Below are 19,287 nucleotides of genomic sequence, written 5' to 3'. Positions count from 1 at the left end.
ACGAAGTAAAGACGAGACGCGACGTATTCGACGAAATCTACTGAATGTTCAATTCTTTTATGTTAATGTATATATATCCTAAATGTCCTAATCGTCCTAAATGTAATTAAATGTGCGTTCTAAAATAGTAGTGATTTCTGAGTCCTACATGTATTTAGTTATTAAGTGACTCCTTAAATTTTATTGCTCACGTAATTATAATTTAATTGGAATTAATTTCACGTGAATATTATTTAAAGTCAATTAACTTCATGACTAATTGTTACGCAGTACACTCATTGCTCTAGTAAATATGAATTAAATTTGAAAAGATAATGTTTTGAAAGAATAGCTAAGAAATTCGCATCATTAAAATTCAAAACGTGATTTTTTTCTCAAAAGCGTTTTTCGAATTAGCGGCTGCATTTATGTTTAAACGGTAATTCTTTTAGAAAATGATTTTGAATTTATTTTTAACTTACCCATAGAGAGACAATGGTTTGGTGTAAAACGTAATTTTAGGTGACCCTGCAGAAAAAATCTATCATCTTCTTAAGTCATTGATGGGCGAATTGCGGCCCATTTAGATTTTTATCAGAGCTACTATAGTTTTTTAAATAATATTAAAGTAACTTAACCCTTTAAAGGGCCATTTTTTTTCTAGTCATATTATGTTAAAATATTTTTAGGCTTGAAATTAGAATAAGAAAAGGGATTCATTTAGCTTATTAGATAAATTTAATTTGATTAATTAATTAATAATTAAGTAACAAATCAAGACACATTATTTTGCCTGAGATAAAGAACTGAAGCATCTACGTTTCTGACTTACTAAAAAAATTTTGTCAGAACTTATGCCAACCTACATAATTTCATACAGAGATTGATAAATTTGGTGGGAAGCATACTTCCCACGGTCTTAGAAAGGGTTAAGATAATAGTATAATAGTATATACAATATATATTGACTCAAGCCGGATTATGAAACGCTTTTAAAAACTTAATCCCATTTTAACCCATTTCATTAGTATTAAAGAATTTCCAGATCATTATTTTTTGATTCCTCAGAATTTATTATCCTCATTACTTTTTTTGCCTTGTTCTTAAAGGCTTGCACATCCTTGTGATAGTTTCAGTTTTTATACAACAGGAATGCAATATGCACAGCGATTTAATGCTTTTTGACTCTTCTTCCAAATAATAAATTTAACTGCTTTGCCAGCTTTTTTCACTCTCTTCGTCAATTACTGTATTCTGATATCGTCTTCTTTGTGCTAAAATGAGATGAGCGGTTGCTTCATTTTTTTATCGATTGTTTACTGTTCTTGGAAATAGGACTACCATGTTAAAAATCTTTGCGATATTAAATTCGTCAGTAATAGGAACTTACCAACACAAGACAGGAATTTCTCTTCGAATTTTAATTAGAATGTGTTATTACATAAAGTTCAAAGATAAAAATGCTTTCTACTCAAAGAAAGTCATTTTATCTTGCAGAAAACAAAGCTTTAAAATAACGATAAAGTAAATAAATAACATTCCAAGTAAATAATACTTATGAAAAGCTAAGCAATCTGTAGAACTAATTTACCATTAATATTCGTTTCAGAATTTGAAAAATGTTCGAAAATAAGTTCAGTGATTTTTCGATTGCATGTAGTTTTCTGTTTTGAGAATAAGTGCATTTTTCAAATTTATATGAACAAATGTCACCTATTTTGCCATAAATATTACCCAATAAATTTTAAGACAGCTTTATGGCTGTGTTCGAACTTGATTGCTTGATGTTTCAACATAAAAATTTGCTGTGTTTGGGAAAATGTATTTTCTGTCTGGTGGGGAAATAAATGGATTTCAATGATAACAGAAGGAGCGATAAATGTCATTATAAGTAAAGATTACTTAAAGCAATATTACTTATAACAATATTACTTATAACAACTTATAACAATATTACTTATAACAACTTTACTTATAACAACTTATAACAATATTACTTATAACAACTTATAACAATATTACTTATAACAACTTATAACAATATTACTTATAACAACTTATAACAATATTACTTATAACAACTTATAACAATATACCATTTATTAATACAATTTGCCATTAATATTAATTTTGATCTTTCAGATCACCTTGTAGAATTTTCTTTTGAGAAATATAATTTTTTAAACACATCAAATATTATTTAAGTAACCATAAATATTACCAAATAAATTTTAAAACAGTTTGAGAACGAGTGGAAAATAAGAAGAGGAAAAAATTGGTACAATAAAAGTAATTTAAATTAGTATGCTGCGTGTGATTTTTAATTATTTATTTTTCTTTCAAAGTTCTCTATCAGGGACTTAAAAAAGAAGCAGACGTCTGAACATTATAGTTTATTTATGTTGCAATCAATCAAAGAAAACTACAAATCTGAAACCATTGCAATAAAATGGATCGTCATAAAAAGAATATATATATATATATATATATAAATATTTTTAAAAGCTTCCTTTCAAACTAGTAATTTGATTTTATTTGATTTGGAAATGTCATTTTTTTTATATCAGCATTTTTATATCAGCATTTTTTTTATATCATTTTTTACTTCAAAAAAATGTTGATATAAAAGACTTTAAAAAAAAAATTCAAGTAAGAAAATTAATCACCAGAAATACGAAAATGAAATAGATTCTTCTGTACTATTTATTTTATGTAATTAAGCCAAATGTTGACATTTATTTTCTTAAATTAGTTAATTACGAATTTGCGCTTTGGTTCGTTGGGAATCTCAAATACTTTGTAAAAACGCTGCAAGATGATATAATTTTTAAAATTTTAGTAGTATTTATTTATTTTACCCATTTTTTTTGTACAAATCTGGATTACTGCAGTTGATGTCATAAAATAAAAGTATCCTGAAAAATGTAGGATGGAAAAATAAATTAAGATAGCTGTGTCCAATTTATCTCCTAAGTTTGAGAAAACGCACAGTGATAGACAAGCTGATTCATTCCAATTATTATTATGCTAATTAAAAGGTAAATCACGTGCTTAAATACCACATCAAGCAGAAGCTCCTGGAACTTTCTACAACTGATCATTTTACACAATGCTGCCAATAAATCTTTAACTGTGTAAAGAAAACAAATGAAAACAGCCAGAGTGATAATTTTCTCGTTTGCTCACTAATAAAAGTGCTATCTCGGAGAACGCCTTGCATGTTATAAGCGTGCAATATTTACAAAATATTAATATTTGGTGTGAATTTAATATTTTTACTGAATCTATCATGCGATCCTTGGCGATTTTCTTGGCGATGAATCCCTGGCATATGGTTAATGGTATCCGAAAATCGTATTTGTGTTCTAGACGCGGTATTACCAAACGATTGAAATAAAAATGTAACACAAAACTACACTTGCAGTCATAAATTCCCAAACTAAATATGATATATTTGAGTCATTGCGTTTTTAAGAGCTATCGCGTTTACATGTTTCTGAAAGTAGAGGCCGAAAAGCGGTCAACTCTTTCTTAGATTTAATTCAAAATATAATAAGTGTTTTCACTTAAATTCTTTTAATCGGTGTGCCGAATTTTATCTTTCAAGCTCGCTTCCTTTTCTAGTTATCTGTTAACATATATAAAAAACAGTTAGACAGACAAATTTCTTCTGACCGAATTTTGCTGAAAATTTGATAGAAATCTAAATATTTAATGTATGTTAAATTTCATCCATCTAGCTCAAATTTTTTTTAGTTATTTTTGTCCCAGACAGACGGACATTTTCCAAAAATATGTTTTTCGAAATCAGGGAGGTCTAAAACATGGAGATTCGTCAAAATCGCGAATTCGAATTTTTTGACGATTACTATATTTTCTTTATACTACATATACGAGAAAGTAAAAAAAAAAAAAAAAAAAAAAAAAAAAAAAAAGGGTTCTGTATGTAATCTCAAAAAAAAAAAAAAAAAAGAACGTAAAAGAATTTTTATCTTTTTTAAATGTGGCAATATAAAAGTGGAACAAGCAAGTACTGTGTAGTTCAAAATCTAATTGTTACATTTTAAGCATCCAGTGAAGTTAACTTTATAAAAATATACTACCACTATAAAATAATTTTTAACTTAGTTAAATAATTTTTATATACATTTTTTATATACATTATTATTAATAATAATAATGTATATAAAATAATTTTTATATACATTTTTTTTTGCTTTTCTTCAAAAAAGCCATCTTGCCACGATAAAGGGTTAATCTTGCTATCTTAGAACTAAGTTGTATCTAACTGTTGATACTGCATCTAAGAATAAACAATTTCTCCTTTCCAAGATAGCTTCTAAATTTATAAGATTATATTGATTTTTGCGTTTACTTTTTAAAAAAAAAAATATCCATCATCACATGGGAATTTTTTTTACCAGTATTATTGACCTTCAAGCTTTCATGAACTTTTTTCATTTTTATATCTTAGGTGTTTATCCATCTGATGCCATTGTTGAGAAGTGCTCGCAGCAGTGCAATGAAGCATGCAAGTAAGTATAGATCCACATTATTTTTGGCAATATTTCAATCGATGAATTTACAAGTTCAGATACATTGCTATGTCAGTTTTAACTTGGTATAAATTAAAATCGTTATATTCAACTATCCTTCCGTTCGAGTGGAATTTATAGTAAGGAGGTGACAGCTTGAGTGTCATTATTTTTATTTGATAAAGTTCAAAATAGTCACTATATAACTCTTTGGCAAGGATATGGTCCTTATATAATGAAATATACTCTGAAGAAAAACCACCTAAACAGAACTGATATTTATCGAGCAACGAGCCAACATAGGAATCAGCTGAACAAATAGAAGACCTTTTTCTCCAAATATCGCTACAGTTCAAACCTTCCTTGAAAATAAGAACCTAAGGACGTTCAAAGAAGACGTAATTTTGCAATCAAAGGCTCACCATCAATACCAAGCCATACAAGGCTACACCATCTTTTACTCGAAGTTGCTAAGAAATGTGTTAAATTATATTAAGAAAGTATCGAATCACGCATTGAAATGACATAATATAAAATGATTTGGCCAGTACCGACTCCACAATTTTAATCCAGTTTAATCCATTAGAGGATTGAATTTAATTTAATCCATTCCTATAAACCAGTTTTCCTTTGTGATAAAGTTTTTAGTTTAAAAACACAAAAAAGAGAAAGATAACAGTTCTAGGGTTTGCACAAATAGGAGAAACAAAATTCAAATTCACCAAAAACAAAGTGAATTTGAATTTTGATGCAGAAGTCTCAAACAGATAAATTCAACCGCGTTTTTGTGGATTACAGGATTGTAACGCTTTTATGATTATACTCATAAAAGCGTTACAATACTGTCTGTATTAGATATGATTCATAATTTAGCTATCATGAAAAGGTTTTCTTGTAATAAATGTCAGTCAACTATATTTAGGAAATAAAATGTAAAGCTAATACAGTTCATGAAAAATAGATAAACACTAGACCATATAATACGAATGAGTACCAACGTTTAGAAATACGCAGCCTATAAAATTTGATGATATAATTTCGAACTTCTGAAGTTAAGTCGTTACGGTAGTTACTTCAAAGTTAAAATCCAGCAAAATTTTAATACTCTAGTTTTTGAAATATCGGAAAAACATGTGAATAAATACATTGCAAAAGAATAAAAATGATTACAGAATATGATTTAGCAGGAAAATATATCTGAATTGTCGATCATACGATATCGTACGGTTTAAAGAGCACTGAATTCTGTAGTTGGAATGGAAATTTAAAAGATAAATACGTTAAAAAAATATTGCATTCAGTAGCCCCTAATGGATCAATTAAAAATCAGAAATAATAATATATGATCCAAAGTTCAATCGTTTAACACAAAAACAGAAGCATGTCAAATAATTCTAAATACATTGTTTGAAAAGCAAATACTATGTCTGCATATTAAAACGAAATAAGAGTGGAAATGAATACTCTATTTAGAATATTAACTTCCAAAGACGGCATTTTTTTAAAATGCTAACTTTATTAATGAGAAAAACAACTCACTTTAACATTGATAAAATTAAGACAAGGGATTTGAAATTTTAAGAATTAAACAAATATTTTATAAATTTGTATAAAAAATTAATTCTGAAAAATTTGTAAAAAAATGAACCGAAATATTGTATCGGAATAAAAAATTATTTCTGAATTTAATTTGTAAAAAAAATGAATGAAAAAATTGTATAAAAATGTCGCATAAAAACCATTTTTTAAAAATTTTCAAACGGAATAAAAATTTTTTTTGTGGCATACACTTTTTGAAATATATAGTGGAAAAGCACCAAATTCTTGATTTTTTTTATCTCATCTCATCAAGATCGGTGGAAAAAAGTGTAGATATTTTTGAAAGATATAAAAACAAATATATATAATATCTCATAATATTAATTTAATTTAAATTTTAATTAATTTTCTATTTTTTTATCTTAAATAAGTTTATGTTACTTTATTCTATAACTTTCTTTTATATTCTGATTCAAATCCCATTTTTTTATTTAATTATTTCTAACACGCGCTCTAAAAAATTGCTGATTATGCACTTTCCACATTCCCAGCGAAGGAATAAAATTCCCTACTACCTACGTGTCCCTTTCAGAGTTATCTAAGATTCCCTTTCCTAATCGACACATAGACACCCTATAAGAATCTTAGTAGAAACATCAAAGGAAAACTTCGTTCACTTTTCCTCAAGCGCCGCGGTGTAACTAGATGCGTATCATTGCTTCTTCCGTGCACAAATTATGCCCTCCCGTGGGAAAATAAATTGATGTTTATTTTTAACTAGCCGCCTGTGGCGATCAGCCGGTTCGACAATCTTAATGCACGTTAAAATTTTAATAATTAAATATTTTATGGAACTCCCATTTTAATTGCTTCTTCATTAAAATATTTTAAAACTTCAAATTTTAATAGTCATATAATTTACTCATAATATTATAAAGGCCTTCAGCCATAACGTAATATGTATCTCTCTACTTTTCCGTTAGCTCCCGTAGAATTTATGCTTTAAATTAAAGTGGAAATGATTAAACTGCAATTAATATAATAATATTTTTTTTTTTTACTGAAACGAAGCATTTTTTTTAAATATGAGAACTGAAAACAGAGTCGCTGAGTATTTCAACCTTATGGGCACTAAAGAATATTTTTCTTAATTTATATAATATCTCAAGAAGTTTCCAACAAACTTTTCTCAGATTCATCATGAACAGATCGATTCATTAACAATGTTTAGTTTTAAGTGTATCAAACACTAAAAAAAATAAACAAAATCGTTTGAAATAATCTGTCGAAAACATATTAAACCTTCAAAACCAAGTCCGTATCCGTTGAAAATAGTTGTCAACAATCAGAACGCAATGCGCATGCGTGAATTTTCAACGCCAAATATGGTAACGCAAATGCTTGAATTTTCTACTCCAGTTGGAGTACCGCTATGCAGATTATACATTTTTAATTTCCTTTATTCTGTGTTATTTTAATTCAAAAGTACTTCAGAACGAATCTGAAAGATCGATTCATTAACAATGTTTAATTTTAAATGCATCAAACATTAAGAAAATAAACAGAATCGTTTGAAATAAGCGTTCGAAAATTTGTTAAGCCTATTCTGTTTAGAGGGAAAAAAAATTGAAGCCTTATTCATTTGGCGGTGGGGAAATGAAAATTTTTTTTGGCGGGAAAGTTAGTTTTTAATTAATAATAAAAATTCTAATTAAAAATTCAAAAATAGGAACCCCAGGTGTACATTCCCGATCTCCAAGGTATGCATGTGCCAAAATGTGGTAGCTCTATGTCGAACGGTCTGGCCTGTAGAGCGCCAACACACACACGCACGCACATTGAGCTTTATATAAGTATAGATGTGTCATTTTTTTGACCATCTGCCCAAATTATGCTATATGTAATATAATATAATATATATTTCTGAGAAAAGGTGAATAGATGTGATTAATCAGAAATTACATTTTTCTTTTTCTTTGCTGCGATTAAGAAAAAAATATCAAAAAGTTCTTTATTAAAATCATGACTAGGAATTGGTGCAGTCCGAATAGGAAAGCAGAAAGCAGGAAAAACATTCAGTGTGAAAGTGTTTTAACTTTTATAGCTTTAGAATTGATATTTGCGATGAAAGCATTTTTGGTTTCAACACGTAGAGTGTCAGCTTGGAAAATTAAAATTCCGGGCAGCTCAGAAGTTAAAAGGAAAACAGAATTCGATTGATTAAAAAACATTTAGTGTTAGAAAGTTGTTTAATTGAAGTTATTGCATAAATGTATACATAATATACATAAATGCATGCTTTTACATATTATAAAAAATGTCTAAATACAATGGAATTTATGGCATAAGATATTTTAGATACTTAATGAGTAAATGGTATTAAAAGTTCATAATTTTCTTCTTTAATATTTCAGAGAAGTGTCATACAATTTGCGGCAAGAAGTCATTTTTGATCAATCAGCGAAGGTGAAGTAGATTTTTCTTTCTTTTCGAAAAACATCTGAATTATTGGGATATTAAAATTTTTGTGGACCCTCCTCCATAAAAATAGAATTGACACAATTTAATTGATGCCACAGTAAATTACAAATGCCAGCGACGGATGCAGGCATTTTGCGGCTTATGCAAGGCACGTTATGAGTCTCTCTTTTCAATAAATGGCCAGGTCATTTTAACATTTTGGACTTAATAAATATATTATTTTTTAATTATTTTTATTTATTTTTTATACACTTTTTCATTTTTTAATACATTTTTTATTTATTTTTTACACCACTCATTCTCTTGCTGGAGTTTTGAAATTTTGTGTATATACTGTTTTGATTTTCAGATAATCTATTAATATAAGTAAAATTTGATTGCATGGCTATAGTGCCACCTGGTAGTAAATTAAAAAAAATGATTTCAAGATTTTGCACTGTTTATAATTATAAGTTATAAATTAAAGACTAAAAAGTAGAACATGTTTAAAATGAAAACTTTTAATTATTTATGCTCTAATAAAAGAGTTTTAAAATATTTTTTTATTAAAGTTATTTATTATAATAACTTTGTGAATTTATCTAATTAAATAATGTTTTTCGAAAATTTAGACATTCTTTATAAATACAATAAAAATTTAATTTTCCCTTGGCACGTGATTTTTTTCGTTTTTTTAAAAAAAACGTTTTTAGAATGCTTATCATAGAAACCTGGTTAAAAATTGTTGTAAAATAAACCATAATTACTTCTAAAAGATTTATCTTATTTACATCTTACTTACCAGGGAGAACATTAAAATTATTATTTTATTCGATCATCTCAAAAGGAATATAACATAATCTGTTAAATGGATTATTAATACATGAGTATATTATAAATAAGTAAATAATTAAATTAATTAATAACTATTTTAATAACTGTTAACACACACTATAGTTTTAAAATTTTATAGCTCATAGAATTTGAATTTTTTTAAACAATTCATTGATTTGAAAACTGTTCAAATGACATTTCTTGGACCGACTTGCCTACATTATGGAAATCTGAAACATTACATAAGATTAAATAAGGATACAATGATCAAATTAAACAATATATAAATTATTCTTATTCTTATTCTTCTCAATATCTGTTTTCATATTCCTTTGTGTTGAAAGAATTCTGATTTGGGCTAATTAAGTTAATTTTGAAAGGTTTGCTACGCTAGTGAGGTTTTTTTTTAATCATAGGCAAAGTTTAATATATATTTTTTAGATTCAAAATCAATTATGTTCTGTTTGTTAGTATTTCGGAAGAATATTAGTTATTTAGATAATTTCTACAGAGCAACGAGCAGAGGGTTTAAGGATTGTGGACGCCAACTTGATTACAGGAATCTTTCACTTCTTCATAATTTTTTTCTTATTTGTCAGGACAAATACAAATTCAGACATAAGATAGAAATTATATAAAAATATTGTTACACACCTGTAATGTTGCTTCCCAGCACGAGCAGTTTCATCGTAAGAAACACCGTTTTACGGTGAACCTGTTGAATGCTGATCGGGTGTCACGTCAATGATCTCAAAGCTTGACAAAAAACTTGGCGAAGACTTTGGCGACAGAAAAGAAATTAATGGAATTGTCGAGAATTTTATCGATCCATCCAATAGGAACTGAGATACGCCTTATTGGTCCGAGTACCTTCTCATTCCGTCTCCCGGAAACTGTGAAAGGCCGGCAGTCTCAAGCTGCAATGAATCGGAGTCAACCATCAACCGGAATTGGAGTTGGAATCGTGAAACGAGTCGTCGAGAGGATAACGAAGCAACGGCGGAATAGTCCAGCGCTGTATGGAGCCCAAGTTATTGCTGAACTGAGGTGTGTGCCGAGTCCTGGTGTCTATTGTGGAAGCCGCATCTAGTCCTGTGAGGAGTAGCCATTCGTGTAGTAGTGAGTCGGCAGTTGGATACAGCTAAAGCGAGGAGACAGTGGAGAATTTCTGCCGTTTGGATAGACCATAGAGCGAAGCTCTGAGGTGCTTTTCTCTTGCAGAATTCTGTCTGGCCGCTTTGTGTGCTGTGACCGATTACTACTTGTGGGCTACTGTCTGTTGAAGTGTGCTGTTGTGTGTTGCCTGTCTTCGTCTCTGCTGTACATATTTGTCGTCTGCGTACTCGTGTCCTTTGTGTTAGTAAATATCGTCGTCTTTTGTTACTAAAGGACTATTTATTTCTGCATCGACCATCAAATCTTAAAAGAACCCCAACAGAAGTCCGTAACAATATACCTGTCGCCAGTATATTAACCCTAACAACAAGCAAAATACTTCTTCTGCAATCCTATATGCAGTGTTGTGTATTTTGTTGATCATCTCGATTATTAGTTATTCATCTGATAGAAGATACTGCCTTCTAAAGCTTTCTACATCTCTTGTGCCATATTCTCTCGAAGTCATCATAGAGTGACGCATAGCTATGAAGACAGTATTTTATGTATTCCGCCATACTGTAAACATATTTCTAAGAATCTGAAGGGTAAGGAAAGGACTTTATAGACCAGCTGTGTCTAACACAGACCGAGTTTCAGTAATATCTCATAAACAAACAATTAAAAATTGAAAACGGCTATCTCGTAAGTGACAAATTCGGAATTTTTCATATTTAACAAGCTATAAAACTTTTCTTACTAGAAAAAAATTTTAGAAAATAAAATGTTTATCACATTATAAAATATTTTATTTGATGTTTTTAACGAAAAAAGAATTATCCGGTGAAATGCTTTTGCACATTTATATCGTTTATCATTTTTGATCTTCATTAACTTTTAAAAAAAATCAAAGAATTTTTTTTAACTAAACAATCTTTTAACAATTATTTTAAAAGTAAAAAAAAAAAAAATAAATAAAATCATATTCTTTATAAGTTATAAATAAAATAATAACTTTTCTGTGCATATGGAGATTAAATTGACATTAAATAATTTCAGAAAAATCACCGATAAATGTCGCTAAAAAGCAAATATATAAAATGTATGTAAACCAAGTTGTTATTCATAGTCAAATATGCATAAAATAATTTATGATTTCTCTTTGTAAATATTACATGCGGAATCTCCACAAAAAAAAAAGTACTAACGTATCTCAGGAACAGATCTGAAAAAGACTAATCTAATATATATATGTACATATAATAATATAATAATTCTTACGTGAACCCAAAAGCAGGCCAAATTCGTTATTTGACTACAACTCACACGTTCGAATTGATTACATGCTTGCCTTGGCCGATGCTATTGAGGCAACGTCATTTTTTTGGTGTTGGATAATACTAGTTGAGATCATGTAATGATTCTAAAAGAATCGCAGTGTGATTCTTGAGGGGGGGGGTATGAGCGAAATGAGTAGAGACTGTAACTCCTTAGCACTAAAATAGCCGTCATGATTTTAAAAAATTGACCTTTCGACACAGCATGACTGTAGAATAGTGCAGAAGGTATTTTTCAAATTTAACGGAAACTTTCTTGATCGAGCCGTTTGGAGAAAACAACACATTTAAAGGTAGAAAGAAAAAAATTGCCGTGTTCTCCTCATCCAACAGATTTAAATAGGGTGTAATTTGGATTTAAGAGATATTTGTAATCGTGTGTAAATGGTCACCTTTCGACTCAATCGGAATTGAAAGAGTACGATTCGTGAAGGTTTCCGTGCACTTAAGCATGCTGCACTTTTTTGTCATTGACATCATAACTCATACATTATACTGTGCTTTGTATTGGAGGCTATGTCAAACAATTTTCTAACAAAAAGATCAAATTAGTTATTTTCTTTAGGCCAGTTTATTCATTTGATTATAAGAGCACCCTCTATCGATGATTTTTATTGTTATAAGAATTTTTTTGAACCCGATAAGAACCCCATTTTGTAAAGAATACCGCCTGATATAACTTCACAGGATGTTTTTAAATTATACTATTTTTTCGATTTCTTTGTGAACTTTTCAATTATTTGGTAACTTAGAATAATACTTGTTAAATATAATAATATATTTCTAAGTTTTCGCGGTTTTGATTACAGTTTTTTCCCAAGATACTAAAATCTCTTTTGGTTTAGTTTAAGGCTCCATTTAAAACTATAACAGAGAGATTTTGGTCGAACCTCTTAATTTCTTGCCACAGTCAAGTGATAAGGATAATATATTAGCCGGCACTTCAATCCTTACATTTCCACATCACATTCTTAACAACGGTGCAAGGTATACCTTATCCACAAGTACTGTGTCCTGAAACTGAGATCATATTAAGGGATCACTGCTACCTCTCCTAGTATTTCTAAATTACGAAAGATTTTCTAAAAATGTTAAGGCTGGTTTGATATGTAGCGGTTGTTATACCACAATACATATATAATTAAAAAATAACTGTTCAAGTTTTTCTTTTTAAACATTATTATTCTAATGGTATTTTTATTTTGCTGCTGCCATTCGCAGTTTATATAAAGTTTTCGAAATTAAAATTATATATGATTTATAGATGTCACAAGTGTTTGAGTTAGGTTTGATTATACTTTCTTTAGAGCATTACGTTACGATCAAAAATTTTATTTATTTAATATTTTAAATTAATAATTAATTTTCCGTCATTTAATTATTTTATATCAATCTGTATGATACCAGAATAATTTCTTTCAGTTCGAGAAATAAATATTTCAATTAATTGACTAAAAGTCATCTAAATTTTTTAGTGGGCCTTTTTAAAACTTTTATTAAATGATATAAAAGCATTTTGTTAAAGTAACCAAATCTAAAGTATGTAAGGTAAATGAAAATTTTCGTAACAAAAGTTGCAATCATTCTATCTGAATTCCAAATAATTGCTTACCTCAATACCTTTATTCTAAAATAAAACAAGTTATTCGAAATCTGTTTTTTTAACATAATAAAAGAGATATATGTGTTGCTATTAAGCCTAAAGCAAAAACAAGTATAAATTCATTTTAAATATATTATTTGTGGAGAATAAGCAGAAATTTCTGTTTCAGATAAAACAAAATGAAGCGAAAGGGAGAATAAACTCTAACTAAGAATGACTTGACATTCCGGTTGCTACTGGTGACATATCTGTTTTCAGCGCACAAAATTTCGGTTTACACATCTGCGTACAAATGAGACCTGCTTGTTTATCTAAAGAGAAGTCTTGATTCTTTGAAAATTCGATGTAGAAATTTTCATTGAATTTTAAATTATTAAAATTGATTTCCGATGCTCTTGAACAAAAACTATACTGCTAGATTTTTCCTTACGAACCACAATTTTATTCGACTTTTACATTTACGAAGGGAATAGTAGTGTGATTGGAGAGAATATGTAAATCTAGAAAATCCACTTACATAGGTTAAAAGGGCCAGGATTTATTACATTAATTGTTTATATATTTTATTTTATTATCATGTGAGAACATGATGTTTTAGTTTGGAGTTTCTGAAGCCTCAAAATGCACCGGCAGGAAATTGGCGATTTATCGCTTTTGAGGCATCATTTTCTCGCTTTTAGGATTATTAGAAAAGAATAAAGAATTTTGTCACATATGGTGACTTTTCGCCAACAAAATATTACAACTTGGAGCGAATGTCAGCCATGTACCTGATTCTCTTATCTGGCCAATAAAGGGAAGGGTTGTAAGAAATTATCCTCCGAAGAAGCACAGAGAAGAAAATAGGAATGAACTCGAAACAGCGAGAAAAAGTATCGAAAGTTATATATTTTTTATTTATTTAAAGTAAGCACACTACGGAGTGCACGAACCAATGATACACAGAGAGCACAAACCATAAAGCAAATTAAAAACTCATTAAAAAAGTAAGAATAGGGAATATAGAATTACAAAGATCAAAACCGTATTTAAAAAAATACAAATACGTATTTAGGTGAAAAAGTAAAACACACAGAACTACAATACCAATACAGAAGTACGAACACATAAATATCTATATTTAATTATATATATATTTAAAAATAATGCGTATTTCAGCATTGAAAATAATATAGTTAAGTCAATAAAAAGGAAGATCATGTAAATAAAGGTTGAGAACAAGTTGCTTTAAAAACATAAGGAGTTATATGATGAATGTCAAGTTCCTCCGAGGATATGAAGTTTTATAAAATTTATTCAACATAAAATTGTTAACAGAATTAAATTTAGAATAAACATTTGAAAAAGTGCTCTGATTCCTTAAAGTTCTCACAGGCACAGTGAAATCTACAGAGCTCAGTGTATTAGTAAAATCGTTCGAAACAATTGATAATTTTACAAAAGAAAAGGCTACAAGAAAAATATCATACAGCACAACCTATGCAAATTAAACATATCACCTAGACAAAAAGACATTTTAAGAGTAAAATTCATTTTTCTTGTAAAGAAAATACAGAATACAGATAAATAACGAATATGGATTAAAGAAAGCAAGAATACTTTCATGAGATTTCTATTCAACAGGCATGGGTGACACATTATGCTAATAATATATTAGATAACTGGAAAAGCAAGTAGCACTTTCTGAAAAACTACATATTTTTAGCATTACAGCATTTCACCTTTACTTGACCCATAAATCGATACACCGTCTCTGAAATTCCACACCATACCAATAGAAAGATTTTGAATATTCGATAAATTTAGCATATGCAGCAAGCATTTCATGTACTCGAATCTCAAACGTTCTTGCCTAAGATTACAAGTGCGAGACTCTGACATAAGATTAAATCGATCTAATTATAATGAAATTAATTTTGTAATTTATAAAATATAGTTTTCATGTCTTTAATAGAGAAATATTATCGCTTTCAACCGAATATTCTGGTAAAGTCTCAGCAAAGATTTCAATGAAAATCGAACATTTTATGCATAATTGTTGTAATATATATAAAATTCATAAATTTCAAAATGTGTCACTTATTATGCATGTTATTTTTTTAGTGCATCGATGATGCTAATTGCAAGTGAGTAGACTGCTTTAATACTCTTTTGTTTCAAGATAAATTGATTTATAAGTAATTTGAAAATTATCAATTATCATTTGACCAAAATCGAGTTTGTTTTAAGATTTGAGTTTATGGTGTTTCAGAAAATGCGTAGGTAATAAATAAGGGGATACACATTTTTACTTTCTCTTATACGTAGTATAAAGAAACTATAGTAATCATCCAAAAATTCAAACTCGAGATTTTGACGATTCTCCACGTTTTCGGTCTCTCTGAGTTCGAAAAACATATTTTCGGAAAATTTCCGTCTATGATAAAGATAACTAAACACTATTTGAGCTAGACAATTGAAATTTGGTGTAAGGTCTTTACAGCAAATTTGCAGATTACTATCAGATTATGAATCAAATTCTTTCAGAGGAAATCTGCCTGTCCGAGGATTTGAATATAAGTATATATAATATCTATAAAACGAAGAGAGCTAAATGGCTAAATTTCGGTACGAAGAATTAGCCTCTACAATCTATACACCTATTGAATTTGGAATCAAATCAAACAAAGAGTTAATCATCTGTCGGTCTGTCCCTTTAGAAACATGTAGCCGCAATAATTCATAAACGAAATTATTTAAATGCATCAAATTTTCCATGGGATTTTGTGATTACAAGTATGGTTTTATTGTCGAGTTCCTTATCAGTCGGTTGCGAGAAACGCATCTAAAACACAAATTCGATTTTTGGATACTATTAGCCGATTGGCAGAGAATATCGCCAAATAACTCGCCAAGGATGACATGATAGATTTAGTAAAAATGGTAACTTTACTTCAAAGATTAATATTTCGCAACTATTTTACGCCAATGCAAGGCGTTCTCGGGTTAACACCTTTATTGAGATAAAATTTTGGAGAGATCACTCCATCTTATTAAATTAGTTAAGAATCAGAATGTTTGTCATGTGGAAGTTGACTCTAATCCTTAACTTCAACTTTTGAATAAATAAATAAGTAAACGTATGTACTTGCTTATTCTATGTCGTACGAAAAACGTATTCTATATATTTTGTTTCATTTTATAATCCGTATACCATCGATTCGTGTGAAATTCAACATCGTTTGGGTACTATCGGTCAAAGTTGAAAAAAAATTATTATTCAATCAAACGTTAAATGTTCCTGGAAATCGTCGCTTGTTACTTGTTGTCCTCCTTGGGTCTTTGCAGATGATGGAGGCCCAGTAGGTCCCAAGTTTAGCTATATTAACATCCGTTTTAAAGCAACACTAGGGCTATTTTGGGACGGACTTCGTAATTTTGAACCACGGTCAGAGGACGAGGACGACATTTGAGCTGGCACCTCCCTCTCCACACCACACCAGCAGGAGGACGTTTGGCCCGGACGTTTAACGTGCACCAGATTCACTTTCACGACGGTTCTTCGGTAGAATCGGGTCTCGAACTGAAACCCTCTGGTAGAGCCAAGATTTTACCACCGAAGCCGAGACTTTACCACCAGGCCATTGCGGTCTCCAGTAGGTCCCAAGGAGGTCCAGTAATAAACGACGATCTCTAAGATCATTTAACGTTTGATTAAATAGTAAGTTTTTTTTAGTATGTTTTTTTCCTTTTAAAATTTCATAACCTTCCTTAAAGATAATAAGAGACAGATTGCTGACCTTAATATTGAAAATTTTACTATGTTATATTGGAGAAATAGGTTTTACAATAGTAAAACTTTTTCTAGTTAATTTCAAAACTCATATTATAATTACCAATTGCTTTCGAAATAATGTTATATTTTACAGATTTGAACAGAGAGAAGGAAATTTGAACTGACCTGGAGATTATATCTTCCAAAATTTCTTTAGACTACTTTTGTCCAATTTGCAACACTTTTCAAAAGGATACTCGTTTCTGCTGGCTTCAGCAAAAATAAGAAGCTTACACTTTTCTTAAGATTAATTCTTGTGACTTCCAAAATACTATGAGACTTAAGCCAAATCCATCAAGAAAAGTGACAAATTCGGTGACACTGAAGCGAAAATGACAAATTTGAATCTGCAGTGAAAATTAACCTGCATTATTTCCCATCTAAGTTTTAGATTTTCTCATCAGAAATAATGTAAATTAATTGTTATTTCTTTGGATAAATCATAGATTTATATGTGTAATTGTAAATTCCTTTTTTTACAGAGAGAGAACTCTTTTTATGAACTTTGTTTTCAATCGCCTCGAAATAGAGAAGTTCGAACATCACCCAAGATATGAGGTAAGTAACTGCTTAGATGTAAAATTAAGACTCTTTTACAATTAGTATTATTAGATCTACAAAAAAAAGTAGTTACAAAAATTATATTAAGTATCAAAGAAAAAATAAGTATTCCATATGCTAGTTTTATATTTCTTTATAAAAACATTTATTACCTTTTTTATGATCTGTTCTTGAATTCTCTTGCTAGTAATAAATAAACAAATACACATGACTTAACATTAAAGGAATACGTACAAGGGAAATGAAATTCAAACATTCAAATTCAGAAGCACAAAAGTCATACTAGACCGTACACCAAATGAAAATAATAGGAATGAAGATAATTAGATGAAAATATGGTTTTATCAGCTTATAGAAGGAAGGAAAAATGAAATTTTATCAAAAATTTATAACTTAAAACAAAATTGTAAAGACATGGCAAAAGGTAGAAATATCCGAATTGCACAGAAATTTTATCAAATTTACAATATTATAGCTTTTGAAACAAAACAAAAAGCAGGTTTTGGAAAATATTTACTACAACACAATTTTTTAAATTATTGCTTTCTGTATTTTATAATAAATCTGATCTGATTTCACCTGCGTTATAATAAACCTGATTGTTTTGTTAAGTTTTGTTTCAAAAGTCATAATATTGTAAATTTGATAAAAATCTTGTCTTAAATCTTCTTGTCATGTCTTTGCAACTTTGTTTTAACCACACTGATCCAAAAAGTCCAAGTGAGTTTTTGATAAAATTTTCATTCGAACTTACAAATGTTTGATAAAAATTATTTTTATTTACTTATTAATATGTTAATAAAAGCATATTTTAAAAGGTTTAATGAAACTATTATTATAATTATTATTATTCTCTGCTTTTCACTCCTTAATATATTTCATAATTCATTGTTACAAACATTATGAAATTTTGCAATCAATATTTTTTTAAATTTTCTACCAGATGACGCCTATGGAATAAAAACTTCATTGAAAACAATTGATTTACTGACCCAAGTAATTTACGAAAATATTAAAATATTTTATTTTCATTCGATAAACACAACGCACAAAGATTTTAAATCCTAATAAATTAGGGAGAAAAAAAAACACATGAAAAATCGTTTACAAAATTTCATATGTACAAAAATAAAAATTAAACTATCATGAAAGAAATTAATTAAATTCATATAATATAGCATTTGTACCATTCTTGAATGAAATGTTAAAAAAGTCTACTTTTTTTTCATAAATTGATTGTTTATTTTTGAAAGATTCTGAATGTATTCATGCATTTAATGAATAAAAATTTTCAATTTTTGATACCATTAAATTTTTCAGAGCGTGGAAGTCTTCAGCTATGTGGGCGGCTACATGGGCATGTGGTTGGGGATATCCCTCATCTCCCTGTTCGACTTGGCTGAGACTATGGTCGCCTTGATGGCATATCCGCTCAGAAAAACTACAAGGAAGAGAATGAATTCAGTTGTTGATATCTACTAGTACTACACCCGATACCTTGTCTTAAAGCATCGTCACAGAAAATAGCAT

The 19,287-nt window shown here is 29.1% G+C and overlaps 1 protein-coding gene across 1 annotated transcript in view; it reads left to right on the top strand.

Moving 5' to 3' along the window:
* The window catches only part of LOC129962769 (uncharacterized), a 51,363-nt gene extending 32,076 nt beyond the window's left edge, over positions 1–19,287 (top strand). The window contains exons 10-14 of the mRNA XM_056076765.1: positions 4,454–4,514; positions 8,468–8,519; positions 15,486–15,508; positions 17,679–17,754; positions 19,078–19,287. Of these exons, the coding sequence (XP_055932740.1) occupies positions 4,454–4,514; positions 8,468–8,519; positions 15,486–15,508; positions 17,679–17,754; positions 19,078–19,239 (374 nt within the window). The 3' untranslated portion in view covers positions 19,240–19,287. The remainder of the gene's footprint in view (positions 1–4,453; positions 4,515–8,467; positions 8,520–15,485; positions 15,509–17,678; positions 17,755–19,077) is intronic.

The sequence above is a fragment of the Argiope bruennichi genome, chromosome 3 (genome assembly GCF_947563725.1).
Source record: "Argiope bruennichi chromosome 3, qqArgBrue1.1, whole genome shotgun sequence".
NCBI classification, from domain to species: domain Eukaryota; kingdom Metazoa; phylum Arthropoda; class Arachnida; order Araneae; family Araneidae; genus Argiope; species Argiope bruennichi.
This window is presented reverse-complemented; position numbering and strand designations above follow the sequence as displayed.